Consider the following 19,195-nt stretch of genomic DNA (forward strand, 5'->3'; position numbering starts at 1 on the left):
TAATGTTTTTCGGTTTGAAGGGTGGGACAGCTTTTGTAACTATACTGAGATCTTAGAACTTATATCTCAAGATGGGTGGCGCATTTACGTTGTAAATGTCTATGAGCTCCAGTAACCACTCAACACCAGGTGGGCTGTGCTCATCCACCCATCTAAGCAATAAAAAAAGCCTAGTCTCGCCCGTGAGCTAGTCAGACGAAGAGTAATAAATAAAACAGTGACTGTTTCAAATCAATTTATTCTTAAATAGTTCTGGTTGACGTATATTCCGATGTCGTAACTCAGGCCGGATCCACGTTCACTCTTCATGCGCATATTCACGTACGGATAGCCGACACCGCCCGCAGTAATGTTCACGGTCGCCTTACTGTTGAGCGAGTCCAACGCTTGGATACCCTGAACGATAAATGTTAAGGTAAACGGGCCGTGAAACAAAATAAATAAATAATAATAAAGTTTATTTTCTATTTTTTAGTTGGATTTTCTATAAAAGCGTATTTTGTTAGTTTTTTTAAACTATTTATTATTTATTTTTTATTTGAATTTAAATTTTTTCAATATTTTTTTTAATATTGAATTGTCATCGGTCCTTAAGACCGAATGTAAATGGAAGGATCTGATTCGAGCCCTACACCCCAGCAGAGGGGTAATTGGGCAGTGGCGGATTTATCCCAAAGCCCAGTAGGCCCGGGCCTGGGGCGGCCAGATTTAGGGGCGGCCCCAATTGTGTCAAAAAACTTATTACAACGTGTGGCGGGAGGACTGCACTGCATGATGCAATCTATACCGCATAAAACTAATTTTTTTTTCTAAATTTCTAAATCTATTCAGACAAAAGTTGGCAATAAAGTAATTTCATTATGTAGTCTATATGTTGGATGCTGAGAAAGGGGCGGCTGATGGCTTGGGGCCTTGAGGCCTTGATAATGGGAGAGAATCATGAATGATGCTGATACACGAGCATCAATATATCGAAAGGTTAAAAGGTTATTTGGTTTATCATTTATATCACATTTATCTTTGTAATTAAATGTCCGGTTTATTTCGTATTAGTATCAACAGTTCGATGTTTTTAATTAAATTTCAATTGAGTATATTCCATTCAAATAGATAAAGAAGTTATTTTGTTCTGATATTCTTTCCAAATTAGTGACAAGAATGGATAAGATAAAGAATGAGTATATCAGAGGAAGTGTGAAGGTGGCCCCGGTAAACAACAAATTAAGGAGCGGACGGTTAGCGTGGTATGGACATGTGATGCGTAGAGAGAAGATGCATGTGACTAGGAGATGTATGGAAATGGTAGTGCAAGGTAGAGGGGGAAGAGGTCGACCGAAGGAGACATGGATGGAGTGTGTGAATGACGATATGAGAGAGAGAGGAGTGAGTGTTGAGATGACGGCTGATAGAAGAGAATGGAAGAGAAAAATTAGCTGTGCCGACCCCACCTAGTGGGATAAGGTGGAGAAAAAGAAGATTCTTTCCAAATTATCTATATCTATACTAATATATAAATCTACAGTGGTTTTTACGGATGTTCCGCTATAACTACTGAACCGTGCATCCGATTGACTTGAAACTTGGTATCCATGTAGAAAATACATGTACTTAATGGATAGGCTAATATTTATATGAGTGTTGGACTTCCTAATAATAATAATAACAATAAATAATAACTTTAATTTTAAATGCCCAGCGAATATAGCGCTTATATAATTCACCCCACGATATATAAATGGTTTGAGATGATCCTTTATGTTGTTTTCAATACCACCCTCTCTCGGAGTAGAGTTCATCCAACTACTTAGAACAGTGTTTCCCAACCTTTTTTGTTCCATGCCCCATTGTAACATTTCTAAAATTTTTATGCCCCCCCTACATAAAAAAATTGATTTGTTCACTTAAGAAACATAAATGATAGGTTTTAGGAAGAAATCACTATAAAACTGTTATCAAAATACAGTAAGTAATATTTCAAAACATATAATAAAAAAACTGAAGTTCGAATTCAAAATAATTTTTATATAGGTTTTCTATATTAATTTAGTGCATTGGCCCCCTGAATTATGAATAGCCCCGTGGTCCCCATGTGGGGAAACACCGGCTTAGAACCTCTGCGTCCATCCACAGTTTTCCATCCATTCCATCCAAAAAAAACACATATACTCAGAGAACGAGTGCGCTTCTCGCGTGCTCACGCGGTGACTCCACAACCTATACGAACGCATGTCGCCCATGTGTGCTTAGTGCCGCTAGAGGCGCTGTTCCAACTGCATTTTATTTTTATTTTTTATTACTTAGACGAACGAGCTCACAGCCCACCTGGCGTTAAGTTGTTACTGGAGCTCATAGACATCTACAACGTAAATGCGCCATCCACCATGAGGTATAAGTTCTAAGGTCTCAAGTATAGTTACAACGGCTGCCCCACCCTTCAGACCGAAACGCATTACTGCTTCACGGCAGAAATAGGCAGGGCGGTGGTACCTACTCGCGCGGACTCTCAAGAGGTCGTACCATCAGTAAAATACAAAATTGGGTTAACTTTTACGCTATCGAAAACGTTAAGAAACTCGCACTAAGCACACTGAGAGAAACCCAAGGACTTCCTTACAGTAACTGATTGTTGTAATCTGATTGAGACCTTAGAACTTATATCTCAAGCCGGGTGGCGCATTTACGTTGTGGATGTCTATGGGCTTCAGTAACCACTTAACACCAGGTGGGCTGTGAGCTCGTCCACCCATCTAAGCAATAAAAAATAATAATAATAATAATAACTCACTGTAATAATTTTATTATCGGCACTGCTGTAGAAGTAGTTCTTCACACGCTTCATGAAAGGTATCGCGTTGTATTGGACCAGCTTGTGATGTACCAAGGAACTGGATATATCGCCGACAAGAAAATGATAGGATTGAACACAGACGCACAAGGACAGACAGAGGAGCACGAGAGATTTCATTGCGATAGAAGACGTGCGCTTTCGGAGGAAATTCGAGTTACAATGGTAGCGCGAGGTATTGCGCGGGCTAGTAGGGTTGGGACAGATTTGACTTTATCGATGCTCCTAGTTAAAATAAATATTTACTAACAATCACGCCACGTTAACTGGTCCCGTGGTAAGTTCGTAAAGAACTTGTGTTACAGGTATCAGATAACGGAAATAAATGTAAGATTTTTATTATACACATACATATATTTAATATACATCCATAACCCTGGAAAATACATTTTTTATTTATTTATTTTATTTAATATATTTTGTACACACAGCTTTTATTTTTATCATATAAATATCTTCCCTTGGCGGGATTCGAACCCGCGACCCCCTGGTGTAGTGACCGTGTCCCTTGCCACTACACCAGACGGCCGTTTGTTGATTCGCTGGTCGCTTCGTTGGTCTGGTAATTAGTTGAGCTTGCAACTGAGCCCCGGGGATGGTACACAGACGGATACGATGCGTTTGTTATTGCATTTTGGATATTCAGTCTGGACGGTCGGACTAGCGGTAGTGTTGTAGCAGAATAGAGGCTAAAAATGACATTATTTTGTTTGGTCAGGTAAAAATCGCCGGACTTCCGCCCTTCACTGGGGATGGAGGGCGGAGCATGTCGGAGTCGAACCTACTAAAACCTCCTGTCGCTGAACAACCAACGTCCAAACCTTGCATGAGACAGAGCTCATGAAAAGGCAAAGGGGGGAAAGTGAATCGTTTAGTGCGGAGCACATCTTTCCCATCACCCTCCCCCTCGGGACGCCGGACTGGCGGTCGTCGGCGCCACGACCAGCCCTCTCGGTCAGCAGGCTATCCGAAGCCCGCCTAGATGGCGCCGGTTAGAATGGTCTATCCTACGGAATACCCCGTTGGGTTAGAACCAGCGTGGGTTGAGGATAGCCGGCCTTCCATCAACCGGATGTAAAAATGACTTAGGTAAACTTGTCCTTTTACTAGCTACTTTGGTCCGCTTAATTTTTTCTTTTTGCTGTCAGATATAGGTAAGAGACCCCGGACATCCAGCGTCATTAATACCTTCTATCCATATATTTATATGGGTAAATGTTTTCCCTTTTAAATTCCGCCATTTTTATTTCCTATATCTTAAATTTTAATATAGTGTGACGATCATGCCCTTCATTCACCATGTGAAAAGATGGCCGATATTTTAATTCCAGTGCTTTATAGTGTCCGTTATTATTCCATTCGAAGTTATTTTTTACGGTGATTGATGACAATAGCGTAATTGTTTGGTGTGTGTATTTTTTATTAATAATCACTCTATTAATTAAAAATATTATGGAATTAGCTTCTTAGCAGTCTTCAGACATTGACAAAAACATTTTTGAAATATGAAAATATAACCCTAAAAACAATTCAGATTAGTCTAGCTTTGAAAGACGTAACGGAAAGAATGGGAATTATCGCCATGGACTCGTTCCATGGGAAATGTTGGTTCGTGCTGCAACTCTATTTATCTGTAGCTCTATTTACATTCAGGGCTTTGAAGAAGGTGCCTTAGAAAACGAGATATTTAGCTCACCGGCCCATCTAAGCTATGAAAACGCTCTTTGTCTAAATCCGGAAAAAATATTAAACCATTTTATCATCGATAATATTCCAGTACATCACTAGTTAAATCACGATAAACACAAGTGCAAAAGGCTATCGCCTTACTAATACGACCTCATAATAACAAAAGACGTTTCTCAGAATTTACAAACTTGTTTTACACATTACCACAATTTTATGTCGCCCATGGTATGAAGTGACCATTTCCTGTGGAAATTATCAATGCCATGTGCATTGCCAAGGAACCGACTCCATTCTAACCTAACTTAGAGGACAATGCAAGCAACGAGGGAAGTTGATTCCAGAGTCGGATGGTGTCTGCCAAAATTATGTCTGGAAACGCATTGAGGAACGCAGTTGTGGCGTTAGAAATAAAGATGGTGTAACAGTAAAAAAGGCATAACGATTAATTTTATTAAAAAAAATTAAATAACGTCAAATATCGTTTAAATTTTTGTTAAAGACGCGAGCGGAGCCGGAGTGGGCCGCTAGTCGTGTAATAAAAACAAACCCGCAAAATTATAATTTGCGTGATTACTGGTGGTAGGACCTCTTGTGAGTCCGCACGGATGGGTACCACCACGTTCGAAAGGTGCGGCAGCTGTTGTACTGTAAAACTGAGACTTAGAACTTGTCTCAAGGTAGGTGGCGACCTCATGAGCTTGTCGGCTGACCGACGTTGATCAGAAAAACAAATGAATTATTGTCATATTACTAAATCTGTGAACAACTTAACTATGGCGCAATAATAATTACTATTCTAAGAACTTCACAATTTTAGAATAGTTTCGTGTTAATTACTAGAGATGACATGTGGCTTCGCTCGTGTTCAATTACTGATACAAAACGAATGAGTCAAGTCTGCGATTTTATCGACATTTAAAGACTCTGTCCAAAGTTGGTAAGGTGTCTTGTGAGTCCGCACGGGTCGCTACGATAACTCCTGAGTTAGATCTCATGTCGTGTTTGGAAGCGGGTGACGGATTTTAAAGTCTATGAGCTTAACTTAAACTACTAAAGTAACGGCTTAATACTAGGCGGGCCGTGAGGTCGTTCATCCTCTGCTCCTTGAGGCGCATTTCTCATGTCTGAGGGTCGTGACCGTCTCCTCCCATTATCCTTCTCTGAATTATGAATTCCATTTAAGCATAAAGTCGTCGTGGCCTAAAGGATAAGACGTCCGGTGCATTCGTATGTAGCGATGCACCGGTGTTCGAATTTTTCTAATGAAACACGTACTTAACAAATGTTCACGATTGACTTCCACGGTGAAGGAATAACATCGTGTAATAAAAATCAAACCCGCAAAATTATAATTTGCGTAAATACTGGTGGTAGGACTTCTTGTGAGTCCGCACGGGTAGGTACCATCACCCTGCCTATTTCTGCCGTGAAGCAGTAATGCGTTTCGATTTGAAGGGCGGGGCAGCCGTTGTAACTATACTGAGACCTTAGAACTTATATCTCAAGATGGGTGGCGCTTTTACGTTGTAGTTGTCTATGGGCTCCAGTAACCACTTAACATCAAGTGGGCTGTGATCTCGTCCACCCATCTAAGCAATGTTCCCAAAATCCTGTCCCTGGGTTAACTCACTGATGAACAAACTAACATACACACTTCCGTATATATGTGTCAAACTTATTTGTTGTAACAGTTAGAATTGCGATAACGAGGGCAGAGTTCCGATGATTGGCAGTGGAAACATTGAATTATTTACACGTGAATATTTTTATTACTCGAAACTTATATCTCGAGGTGGGTGGCGCATTTACGTTGTAGATGTCTATGGGCTCCAGTAACCACTTAACACCAGGTGGGCTGTGAGCTCGTCCATCCATCTAAGCAATAAAAAAAAAAAAAAAAAAAAAAAAAAACGTGAAAGGGAATTTTTTGCTTGCTCATTACACGGTGGAGGAAGATGACCAGACTACCCCGCCGCTACACCAGTGAGGGTCAATATATCAACACGTCAAATTCATAGTTTGATCTATCGCTGATGCCGAGTGGTGGTCGTCGCTCAAGGACAATAACAATGGTAAGGACATAGTCAAACACCGTGGAGGGGACAGCTGGTATGCGGCAAGAATCGTGAAAGGCACAGTTGATAGACGCAAAGGCTCGCGGTATGGATTAACTGGTAGTGCTCATGATCACATCGGCCCGATCTCGGTGACCTTGAGTTCTGCAACAGCCCATAGACATCTATAGCGTAAATGCGCCACACACCTTGAGACATAAGTTCTAAGGTCTCAAGTATAGTTACAACGGCTGCCCCATCCTTCAAACCGAAACGCATTACTGCTTCACGGCAGAAATAGGCAGTCAAGTCTCACCGACGGCACACTGCCTTGAGACACCAGGTCCAAGTCTCAGAAGCACGCAGAGTGGAGGAACCGGGCTGTACTAATCTATACTGACCTCAAATCTCATCCAAAAGCTTGCAATATTCTTGTTCCAAAACTTTCAGAGCCCCACTTGTGGACATCAGACTGATCTGCCTCCTCAGGTTACTAATGAGTCTTGTTTGTCTGTCTAATTGTTTGTTCTGCGCGCTGACGTGTGCTTCTAGCTTGGATATTTTGGCTTGGCTCGCGGACGACAAGTTCCGGGTTGAATCGCGTAGCTCCTACGCGGCGTCAATAATGACATTTATTTTCCAAATATATTATGAACCTAACGTATAAATATAATAATAACCTAACATTTTACCATCACCTCTGCTATGCATTTTTTTATTGCTTAGATGGGTGGACGAGCTCACAGCCCACCTGGTATTAAATGGTTACTGGAGCCCATAGACAACGTAAATGCGCCACCCACCTAGAGATATAAGTTCTAAGGTCTCAGTATAGTTACAAAGGCTGTACCACCCTTCAAACCGAAAAACATTACAGCTTCACGGCAGAAACAGGCAGAGCGGTGGTATCTACCCGTGCGGACTCACAAGAGGTCCTACCACCACTAATACGGTCTTCCAAAAGGATCACTAAAAAGTCTTAGTACACGACTACTATCTTACTGAGCCTTCGTTTCATTCAAAATTAAAAATCCACAATTTTCAATAAGTAATTTGATCTATTTATTTACAAGTTTTTGTTTAAGGGATTTTATGACCTGGTAACTGAGACCTTTAAGTCATATCTTATTTTAATTTACATTCATATTTTTATGAAAAATGATATTAAGGAGTGAAATGAAATGAAGATGATTAATTTGAGACATTAATCAACTGGGATGAAATTAAATGAAATGAGATGAGATGATATGGGATGAAATATAATCTCAGTAAAATGGTGGTCATTTACTAAGATTTTTTCAGTGGACTTTTTTGAGAATCCCGAGAAGTTACGTCCAATGGCTTTGTTTCATTTTCCCACATTTGTGCACTTTCACAGATATTAAACCACCATTATTGCACATTTAAACCCGAAGAAACACTAAATAGACAAAATAAAACAAATCACACAACTTAACTTCTCGCGTTCCCGCCAAAAAGTCCTATTTAAAGTTAATGTATGTTATCCATAGACTCCAAACTTCTTCCGCATGGACATTTTTTTTGGTACAAATTTTCCTTATTCGGCAAGGCAAGGGAATCTAAGCCCATACAGCCTTGTCTGTTCTATATAATTTCTGAGCAACCCCATAGACATGAATTGTTCATGGCAACCTCACACGTGAAATTTACAAGGTAAAAGTCGAGTCGAACTAACCTTTTCGTTGATCTTCAAAGTCTCAATTTGCTGCTTCAGGTTGTCGATGACGTCCTCGTGTGACGCGCACCTCGCCTCCAGGCCGACGACTTTCGTTTTGAACTTTTTAAGCTCATTGGAGGCTGCGTCGGCGACGCTCCTCTGCTCTTTGTAAAGCTTATCTTTCTCCTGCAAAAAGATCTCTTTTTTCTAAGAGAGGCTATTTCAACGTAACCTTAGCTAGTAGGTGAGCTCATAGGGCTCAAATCGCAATCAAGAGCAATGCTTCGCAGAATCTACCACCGGATCGGAAACGCGACCCACTGAGAAGATCCGGCGACAAACTCAGTTAAAACAAAGCAAGCGACGGGTTCGACGAGGACGGTGACCGATGCTTGTGGTACCTAAAAGCACTGTTAATGGATCGGGAGGATCCGTAATGACGTGTTTTGGGCGACGTCGTCTGTTTACCATTCAGTCTACAGGATCGGGTATGTAGTTTCCGGCGGCCACGACAAGAGGTTTCTCATGTCGTGCCGCCTTCTCAAAGTGCAAAGAGATCACGCAATACTATTTGTTCGCGCCCTAATCTAACTACACCATCGAAGAAGACGGCACGCCAGTGAATAAACCTTCGAATGGTGAAATTTCTTTTAAATATTGAAGCGCGCAATGTAAAGCGCAGGCCCCGGTGGGTCGTTGACGTCACCACTCTGGAGACTTTTGGTGGGAACGCGACAAGTGAAACTGTGTGTTGTTGATCGTTGATGTGTCAAGTGCTTATTAGCCGTGTAGTATCTGTGACGGTGCACAAATTTGGAAAATGTAACAAAGCCGCTGGACGACAGTTCGTCAGTTCATCGACAGTGAGTTTCCAGAGGTCTTTTTTGTCACGTGCCATCCGGCTTTGGAATGAGCTCCCCTCCACGGTGTTTCCCAAGCGCTATGACATGTCCTTCTTCAAACGAGGCTTGTGGAGAGTATTAAGCGGTAGGCAGCGGCCTAGTTCTCCCCTGGTATTACTGAAGTCCATGGGCGACGGTAACCACTCACCATCAGGTGAGCCGCATGCTCGTCTGCCTACAAGGGCAATAAATAATAAAAACCTAGCTTTTTATTGCATAAATAGGCGGACGAGCTCACAGCCCACCTGTTATTACCGGAGCCCATAAACACTTACAACGTAAATGCAGCCGCCCACCTTGAGATATGAGTTCTAAGGTCTCCGTATAGTTACAAAGGCTGTCCAACCCTTCAAACCGAAAAACATTACTGCTTCACGGCAGAAATAGGGAGGGTGGTGGTACCCACCCGTGCGGCCTCACAAGTCGTCCTATCACCAGTAATACGGTCTTCCAAAAAGTCCACTAAAAAGTCTCAGTACACAACCACTATTTTGCTGAGCCTTCATTTCATCCCATCCCATCTCTTTTAAATTAATTTCACCTCAATTGATTAAAGTCTCAAATCAATCTCATTTCACTTCATATCATTTTTCATTTAAAAGAATACAAGCAATCGAGCTCAATCGGTGTCTAAAGGTTCTCCTAGATGAAATTACAAATCGCCTCCCAAGCCCCCAACAACGCCCCCATTTTTATCTAGGTTTCTTACCGTCCCCCTTTAGAGCTACAGCCCCCACAAGGGGGCGTTATCGCCCACTTTGAGAAAGGCTGTCCTAGAGCCTCGATATTCAAGTCTCAGCTGCAACGTGTTAACCCAACTGACGTAGACCCACCTCGAGTCTGTTCTGCAGTGAATGACATTTGGCCTTCATCTCGAGCGAGGCTGTCCTCAGGTTGCTGTTCTTGTTCAATAGAGACATCCTCTCGTTTTCCAGATCAGCCAGTCTGGTTAGGTGCGCTTCGCATTGCGTTTTCTGAAACCATGGCATTTGTGTGTTTGTAAATATAGACGAACGAAGCCACCTGGTGTTAATTGATTAGTCGCAGCCTATGAAACACGACGACGTGGATCTCGTCACGCATCTTGAGAAACGAGGTTCAAAGCAAAACGCCTGCCTCACTCTTCAATCCGAAACGCATTACTGCTTTGCGGCAGAAATAGGCAGATAGCACTCCTGTTCATTATCTCGTGAATTTCTTAGTCTCCTTATACTACACTCACGGGACGAGACGGGGTGCTATTTAAGGTCATAACACAACCAGTAACGCGTGTGAAAATAAAGAGCAGCGCCGCATTCCCCTTATAAAGACATTCCGGTTCGAGGGGTAGGTCAACCGCTATACAACGGAATTTGGACCAAGCACCTGGTAGCAGTAAAGATCTGGTGTAGCCTTTCTGAAGATGACAAAGTGTCTGCATAATTTCATCATAATCAGTTTTTTTTATTGCTTGGATGGATGGACGAGCTCACAGCCCACCTAGTGTTAAGTGGTTACTGGAGCCCAATTGCGCCACCCACCTCGAGATATAAGTTGTAAGGTCTCAGTATAGTTACAACGGCTACCCCACCCTTCGAACCGAAACGCATTACTGCTTCACGGCGGAAATAGGAGGGGCGGTGGTACCCACCCGTGCGGACTCACAAGAGGTCCTACCACCAGTGAAAAGTTGAATGGGTAATGTGGAGGTGAACAAACAACTTCATATCTTGTGGAGGGCAGACTCCCCCCACCTCCCCTTCTTAACTGTGGCTTCTACACTGATTACATAAAATAATACAGAAATATAAGTTTTTGAATGTCATCTTGAGTGATTAAGTGTCGATAGGCTCACCTTACCGCTTATTGTGCTTTGTAACTTGTCAATTTGCTCTTGCAATAATTTAATTTTTGAGGACAGAAATTTGCACACTTTCTCTACCGTTATGTTATCTGCAACAAAAAAATATGTATAAATTTCATTTAAAATACTAATTACATTTCATTACAAAATCTAAAATATTACAAAATAGTAATTAGCATTTGATTGAAAATTCTAGATAAATAATGATGTTAGGACACATTGTAAGCCATGGTTAGGTATACTATGGTCTTCCCTAAAACAGTCAAATCTCCAGTGAGGTGTGGAGTGGTCTGTAAATATCATGTTTTGGATAATGATTGCCGAACTGGACAATTGTACTACTAAATCTTGCATTTGTTACTATTTATAAGTATTAATTTCATTATTATTATTGTACGGAATAGCCTGTAGGCATAGAGTTTTAGATAACCATTGCCGTACCTGGTACCGTTTTTCACTGGTGGTAGGACCTCTTGTGAGTCCGCACGGGTAGGTACCACCACCCCGCCTATTTCTGCCGTGAAGCAGTAATGCGTTTCAGTTTGAAGGGTGGGGTAGCCGTTGTAACTATATTGAGGCCTTAGAACTAATATCTCAAGGTGGGTGGCGCATTTACATTGTAGATGTCTATGGGCTCCAGTAACCACTTAACACCAGGTGGGCTGTGAGCTCGTTCACCCATCTAAGCAATAAAATAAAAAAAACCTGACAATGGTACTACTAAACCTTGCACTCGGTACTATTTATAAGTATTAATTTCTTTAATTATTATTGAACATAATCACAATATAGACAACACACCTTTTGCATACGATTGCGGTAGTAATTTATCTTTAACATGTACACAAACAAAGGCATATAGGAATTCCATATCATTAGATTTAACGTTGCAGCAGTCACACACAGTTCTAACACTATTCGAAGCAACAGTTATTTGTTGTGGGCCGTTATTCAAGTCATTATTCGATCCGTCAGCATCCATTAACCTGCTTACTTGTTGTTCAGATATTGACTTTGATATTTTTGATCTACTTTTAACATTTCTTGTTTCGTTATGTGCATGTGTTTGTGTTAATTGCTTTTGCATATCACACGAATGTTTCTTTGTTGTTGTTGTGAACTCTGAATATGAATCCGGTTTTTGCTGAAACAAAATGTAAATGCATCAAATATTGTTGAGTTTTTGTTTTAGAAATGTCTATTTTTGGGATATAGGAAGAGAATACATTGATATGATGTAAATTAATTATCGTCCAGTGTTTTTACATTCGACCTTAATCACTAACACCTCAAGATGCATTTTATTTAGTATTCCCTTTAGTCACCGCGAGGCGTTAACACAATTAAAGCCATTTTTATTAATAAACACTGGTTTATTATTGACATTAGATTATTTCCTCTGCTCATATAAGGGATATGAAAAGTTTTATCTCAAAAGAAAACTGGGTAAGAAAACTTAACACAATTAAAGCCACTTTTACGTTTTATTAATAAACACTGGTATATTATTGACATTAGATTATTTCCTCTGCTCATTTAAGGCATATGAAAAGTTTTATCTCAAAAGAAAACTGGGTAAGAAAACATTGAATTTGGGTATATAATACTAACTAATTACTAAATAGTTTTGTTAATACTAACTAATATGTAATATAATTTATTAAATATAATATAATAATAATACTAACGTCTTTAAACATACATACCCCTGTCCTGGTGAAGCTGGAAAGGCCTCCGGGCCACCAGTAATCTCTCAATCATAAAAAAAAAAAAAAACATACATACCAGTACTAGTTCTATTTGTTTCATTAAGCTCTCACTTTTCTTCTCTAGTTGTTTATTCAGCTTTTTGAACTCATCTTCACGGGCTAGTAGATTAATAGAATCCATTTTTGCTTATGAAATAAGTTAATTAAAGAATAATGAACGATATTCAGACAGTTCTCGACACTTCGAAATTGGTTGCTGTATTTCATTTGGATTTAGACATTGCAGTATGCTGCTAATTTGAAAAGTCCTTATTTATTATGTTTCACTACGATGTATACGAAATTTTATTTGGCCGTTTAACATCACAACAAACAATTTCGTTGCCATAGCTACATGGACTAGGTTGGTCAGTTGACTGTACAGGATCGTATCAATTCAAATCGTTTTTAGTCTTTTTTACCACCTTTGCCTACTAAAAAAGGTGTAATACATGTCAGTATTCTTTAAAAAAATATTTAACATAATATTTATACATTCTAAAACTATTTAGATAAGCTTAAAATTTGGAATTAGTTGATGTCAGTCAGAGTGTGCTGCCATCTCTTGATGCATTGGGAAACTGAAGCTGGAAGCTGGACTGTCAAAAACAGCTGTGAATCTAGACCAATCAGAGTATTTTGCAAATGTCAATAGATTGTTTTCTTTGTCCCTAACGCACACATACAAATATTGTTGACACATCGCTTTGTTTCCCATATGATTCAATATGAGCAAGTTAACGATTAAAGTGCTTCAAAGACTAGACTATATCACGAATAAACTAAAAAAAATACATAATTCCATACAAATATGGTGAAATATGATTCAAAATTACTGAAAAACCCTATCAAGGTCATTAAACTTAGAAAGAGAAACACCATGAGAGAGCGAGAGGTCAACGAAAATAAATGTGTGCATCACAGATTTTCAATCGATTCGACCAATGAGAACGGACTTCTCACAGCTGACATTTTAGTAATTTGACTGATCGAGCCGTGTAAGCTCGTCCGCGCGACCCCAAAAAAAACGCTGAAATATAACTTGGACAGCGTTTCCGCGTCCGTACTGCTGTCAAAAAGTATAATAATGTATTTTAAGAGAAAAAGAAACTATTACCGAAGTGTTATATTATAGCCCAGGTGTTTTATTTAGGAGTTTGACGAGTTGTATGCCGTTCGTAAAGGTGAGTAAAGTTGGTCATCTAACATATGTTTAGTTATACGTGTGTATTGCGCATTTGTGTTACAATCAAAGTTCGTATTTCCGTCACAATAATTATCACAACAGCCTGCGTGAAATATTAACATTACTTGTAACATTATAAACTTTTAAATACAGCCATATTTTGTCGAAGAGAAAGTGGTCGGAGTGTCATCATAATTAGTTAAAAAATGAAAAATCAGCTGTTGATTAGTTTTTTTTTTGCATCGACAAAGGCAAAGGAACTTTCAATGTGCGGCCAAGTTTCTTTTTTCGTTTTCCAATGAATAACGGAATCCGAATACAGGAATGGACAGGTCTATAGGGCTGCGCCATGACGTTGTCGATTAAATAAAAGTTCGGTTATTTCTTATTTTTGTTTCATTTATTTTTGATAATTATGAATTACACATTTAGTATTCCTTTTTTATTGTTACATGTTTTTATGAATATGTAATGTTAACAATGCTAATGTAATAAAGGTACATATTAAATGAATACGGAAGCAAAATTAATAATATTATAGAATCGTGTTTACAACACACCAGAATAGTGTCAAAATTTACGATAAGCTGATATTTTTAAACAATCGTAATTTTCCGTAAAGATGGTGATTTAAAATTGACAGTTGAGGCTTGGAGATTTCACTGTTGCTATTACTCTGCTACCCGTAGACAGTTTAAGTGAACTTCGCTGTCTATATTGAGGCAAAAGATCGTACTGTCAACTGCCTTGATAAAATGGCTCCAAACTCTTCAAACAACGATATCAGGAATAGAGACATGACGGCACTCACCCGTGCAGTAACATACCCTACAACTAATATTTAAGAGTATCAGAGATTAAGGAGTAAACCAAGTCCTTAGAGTACTTGTGAATTAAAAACAGTAGTCCTGCTCGGGATCTATAGCAGTGATGCTGGCGATTGTCCACTGAGTTTCTCGCCGGATCTTCTCAGTGTGTCGCGTTTCCGATCCGGTGGTAGATTCTACGAAGCACTGCTCTTGCTAGGGCCAGTGTTAGCAACACTCCGGTTTAAGCCCCGTGAGCTTACCTACATGTTAGGGCGAAGCTGAAATAGCCTCTCAAGGCTATCATCAGCTATGGAGTGTGCGCGGAACGATGATTTGAGACAACAATTCTTTGCAAAATGTACAGATTTTCGACAAGTTGGAGGTGTAAATTGCGTATTAGCCTTTCTGGAATCCGAAATGGCCGGCATTTTATAAAATAGTGTTAGTAGAGACGATAACAGTTTTTATTTTTTTATATAATTTTTTGTTACTATCTTTTGTTGCACAATGGAGTGACATTTTCACTAGGTGAATAATCTCCTTAAATAAAGTTAAAAAAAAGGCTATCAGCAAAGGTAGGGAACAAAAAGATGCTGGTGTATACGGTTGCATCGTCTGGTAGCCAAGTGTTGGAAACGTGCAAGGCAGTCATCAAGAATGCTGCTACTGACGAATCATAAGTGACATCTTTAGTTTGTGGATGCCTCGGTCGCAAAGGGCAGAGGCCCTTCGCGCTCCATAGAGATGGAGCGTTTCCGGTCCACTTTGGAGTAACCGTGAAGCTAGTCTGTCGCAAAGCAATCGTTTATTGTGTTATCACAGGTAGGGGCCATTGTGAGCACCGGTAGGTACCACCATAATCTGCCAATGAGTCACTCGGTAAAGTCTAGTAAAGTAAATCGAATAGAGCTATCGATTTGTTATGATTTTGTTTTATTGCTTAGATCAGGGGTTCCCAAACTTATTTTGTCTACTGTCCACTTTGAGAATAAATTATTTTTTAGCGCCCCTAGTTTTTCACCTACTTTAAAACCCCTATGGCGAGAGCTCAGTAGTTGTCTACGAGTCCTCCTAGATAAAATTACAAATCGCCTCCCAAGCCTCTACATAACGTCCCCTTTTTTTTCTGGGTCTCTTACCGCCCCTCTTTAGGCCTGCAGCGCCCACAAGGGGGCGTTATCGCCCACTTTGGGAAAGGCTGGCTTAGATGGTTGAATGAGCTCACGGTCCAGTTATTGTTAAATGATTACTGAAGCCCCTAGACATCAACATCGCAATAAATCTAAGTTTTAAAGTACAACGGCTATCCCGCCCTTCAAACTGAAACGCATTACTGCGTCACGGTAGAAATAGGCAGGGCGGTGGTACATATGAATGGCCACCCCCACTTTCACTCGGTCAATTATAAGCTCTTCACTAATGTATTAATTTAGATGGATCTAATTTGTTCGTTTCATTGCCTTCCTAACCTTCAATCGAAGAATAGTATAGTTGCTCCAATTCTTTGATGCGTTGAACAAGTGTAATCTGTGTCGTCGGTGACGTCATCGACTGTAGACTCCCGGTCGCTCGCGTCTTATGACGAGAAAGAAAGAAGAAACTGGATTTGCGGAACCGGAATAGTTTCGATCTCATCTTTATCTTCCCGGGTGGGGTTGGATGGAGATTCTAATTGTCTGGTTACGAAACTGGTAGTATTGTGTCCACAAAGTCTGAGCGCAGTGCTGTATCGCATCTGGTGTAGTTCTCTATCTCCATCTAAACGGAGCGTTAGAAAAGGATGGTCCGTCAAGCTCCCAACAGCCGGGTCAAGTGCAAAGCGTATTAGCGTCGGCGCGCGTCACATTTCTTGCTCGACGGATAACATGCGCCCCGTCCTTATTCGGTCGCGCCTCGTAACGTTATTGTTCTATAAAGTTTTTATTGTTGCGGGGCTCGCATTTTCGTGCAATTAAAAGTTAATTGAATTACAATTGTAAGTAATTAATAATGAGATTCGAATGTAGCATGCATACGTTTTTGACTGAGTAATAAAGTTGAATATTAACAAAGGGCAACAGGAAATGTTAACAGCTATTTATTTATTGTTGTTTGTAAGTTGTAGCTGCTGTAGCGCACTGGAAACTGCGGCGTCACTACCTCGCGGCAGAAATAGGCTGGATGGATGCATCAGCTCTCAAAGCGCGTCTTACCGCCAGTAGAACTGAAACAGATGGGAGAGAATTAATGAAACCTCATCTATCGAAGTTTTTTTTATTCTTTATGTGGGTGTTAAGTGGCTACTGGAGCTCATCCACAACGTAAATGCGCCACCCACCTTGATATATAAGTTCTAAGATCTCAGTATATGTGTAGTTACAACGGCTGCCTCACTCTTCAAACCGAAACCCATTGCTGCGTCACGGTAGAAATAGGCAGGGTGGTGTTACCTACCCGCGCGGACTCTCAAGAGCTCCTACCACCAGTAATTACGCAAATTATAATTATGCGAGTTTGATTTTATGATTCGTAACAGTTGGGAGAAATTGACATTGGCTTTGTTTTAAACAACTGTATACTTTTGAGATTGGTAAGAAAGGAACGCATGAAAAGTGTGGAACGGAGCGTTAAGGTGTGAGTGAGAGAGGAGAATACGGTAAGAAAGAGAAAAGAGATTGACAGAGAAATGCAAGATGGCGACGAAGATCGAACGAGCAAGGCGTAAAAAAGTGTCAGTTAATTTTTAGCCGACTTCAAAAAAAGAGGAGGTTCTCAATTCGACTATATTTTTATATGTTTGTTACCTCATAACTTTTGACTGGGTGAATCGATTTTGAAGATTCTTTTTTTTTTATTAGAAAGCTGACGCTGCCATTGTGGTCCCATTTCAATTTAGTCCTGTTCTGATAATGGTATCCATGAGAAAACCATATAAGTCTTAAATTTGCATTAAGTACGTGCGCGACAAATAGATGAATAAACTCAATGACTTAATATTACGCCGATCGATTTCGATGATTATTGTTTTTTTAGTGTATATTAAGTAATTTGTTTTGGAATATATATATTTTTCTATTTGAAGTCGGTTTTTGTTAAAGCATGTCTATTTATTAATTACTAGCTGACTCGGCAGACTTCATAGTGCCTCAATCAATAAATAAAAGACCTAAGCTTTTATATAAAATAAACTTAAAACAAACAAAATGAATCCGTCCGGAATATTTTTATTTTTATTTAATTCCGAGCATTTTCATATTTATCTACCTTTTAAACCTTCTCTGGAATTCCACAAATAATTCATGACCAAATTATCCAAATCGGTCAGGCCGTTCTCGAGTTTTAGCGAGACTAACGAACAGCAATTCATTTTTCATGCTAGAAGATTTTGGAAGAGAACAACTAAACTGCAAAAGTGGAATAGTTTTATTTTATTCGCCGCGATCCCAATTCAACATACATTATAAACACTATTAATCAACTAGTCCTTTTTTTAGAGAGGCTCACAGCCCACCTTGTGCTAAGTGGTTACCGGAGCCCATAGACATCTATCTACAACATAAATGCCGCCACCCATCTTGAGATAAGAGTTCAAAGGTCTCAGTACAGTACAACGGCTGCCCCCTCTTCAAACCTAAACGCATTACTGCCCCTCCTTCAAACCTAAACGCATTACTGCCCCCTTCAAACCTAAACGCATTACTGCCCCCTTCAAACCTAAACGCATTACTGCTTCACGGCAGAAACAGGCAGGGTGGTGGTACCTACCCGCGCGGACTCACAAGACCTCCAACCACCAGTAAACCGATTTTTTTTTAATTTTTTTTTATTGCCTTTGTAGGCAGACGCGCTTACGGCCCACCTGATGGTGAGTGGTTACCGTCGCCCATGGACTTCAGCAATGCCAGGGGCAGAGCCAAGCCGCTGCCTACAACAACATTAACAATTTCCGTTCAAACTAGTGTGCTTTATCCTTCATACATGAATTATTGAGTTTTAGAAATATTCTTTTAAACTATTATAACTCATATGGTTAAAGAAATAAAGTTCATTTTGTGTGACACACAAAAATCATGCACAACTAAAAGATTTATGAAAAGATACGTAGGTACAAAAAGTCAAATTTTTTATTTTTTTTAATCACGCCACGTTAACTGGTCCCGTAATAAGTTCGTAAAGAACTTGTGTTACAGGTACCAGATAACGGATATAAATGTAAGATTTTTATTATACACATGCATATATTTAATATACATCCATAACCCTGGAAAAGACATTTATATTTATCATACAAATATCTTCCCTTGGCGGGATTCGAACCCGCGACCCCCTTGTGTAGTGACCATGTCACTTACCACTACACCAGACGGCCGTTAAAATGTGAATGTAAATTTATGTACATATATACTTTTCATTTATCGTATTTCTTGATGGCGTATAACATGCAAACATAGTTATGGGAGCT

General features: G+C 39.9%; 3 protein-coding genes across 3 annotated transcripts in view; 1 reads left to right on the forward strand and 2 right to left on the reverse strand.

Moving 5' to 3' along the window:
- Nucleotides 1–222: 222 nt before the first annotated feature.
- LOC134200192 (uncharacterized) lies at nt 223–3,471 on the reverse strand. Its single transcript, XM_062672558.1, has 2 exons — nt 2,786–3,471; nt 223–396 (listed from the first exon to the last, which is right to left on the reverse strand). Exons 1-2 carry the CDS (start codon nt 2,963–2,965, stop codon nt 232–234), a joined length of 345 nt encoding a protein of 114 aa, XP_062528542.1. The 5' UTR covers nt 2,966–3,471; the 3' UTR covers nt 223–231.
- A 3,519-nt stretch (nt 3,472–6,990) lies between these two features.
- On the reverse strand, nt 6,991–13,288 carry LOC101746326 (testis-expressed protein 9). The gene is made up of 6 exons (XM_012689438.4): nt 12,797–13,288; nt 11,813–12,155; nt 11,003–11,100; nt 10,002–10,142; nt 8,285–8,452; nt 6,991–7,197 (listed from the first exon to the last, which is right to left on the reverse strand). The coding sequence occupies exons 1-6, from the start codon at nt 12,899–12,901 to the stop codon at nt 6,991–6,993; spliced, it is 1,062 nt and encodes a 353-aa protein (XP_012544892.1). The 5' UTR covers nt 12,902–13,288.
- Nucleotides 13,289–13,395: 107 nt separating this feature from the next.
- Nucleotides 13,396–19,195, forward strand: part of LOC101746182 (atos homolog protein A) — a 48,494-nt gene continuing 42,694 nt past the window's right edge. Inside the window, exon 1 of the mRNA XM_038015586.2 lies at nt 13,396–13,943. Within this exon, the coding sequence (XP_037871514.1) occupies nt 13,929–13,943 (15 nt within the window). The 5' untranslated portion in view covers nt 13,396–13,928. The remainder of the gene's footprint in view (nt 13,944–19,195) is intronic.

This window comes from Bombyx mori, chromosome 2 (genome assembly GCF_030269925.1).
Source record: "Bombyx mori chromosome 2, ASM3026992v2".
Taxonomy (NCBI): Eukaryota; Metazoa; Arthropoda; class Insecta; order Lepidoptera; family Bombycidae; genus Bombyx; species Bombyx mori.

Bases quoted from the DNA above. Each gene is read 5' to 3' on its own strand.
- LOC134200192 (XM_062672558.1), bottom strand. From the start codon at position 2,965: ATGAAATCTCTCGTGCTCCTCTGTCTGTCCTTGTGCGTCTGTGTTCAA. The intron at 397-2,785 runs GTGAGTTATTAT...TTTATCGTTCAG, and splicing joins CCGATAATAAAATTATTACA to GGTATCCAAGCGTTGGACTC.
- LOC101746326 (XM_012689438.4), bottom strand. From the start codon at position 12,901: ATGGATTCTATTAATCTACTAGCCCGTGAAGATGAGTTCAAAAAGCTG. The intron at 11,101-11,812 runs GTGTGTTGTCTA...TTTTTGTTGCAG, and splicing joins ACCGCAATCGTATGCAAAAG to ATAACATAACGGTAGAGAAA. The intron at 7,198-8,284 runs GTTAGTTCGACT...GACGCCGCGTAG, and splicing joins CTTTGAAGATCAACGAAAAG to GAGCTACGCGATTCAACCCG.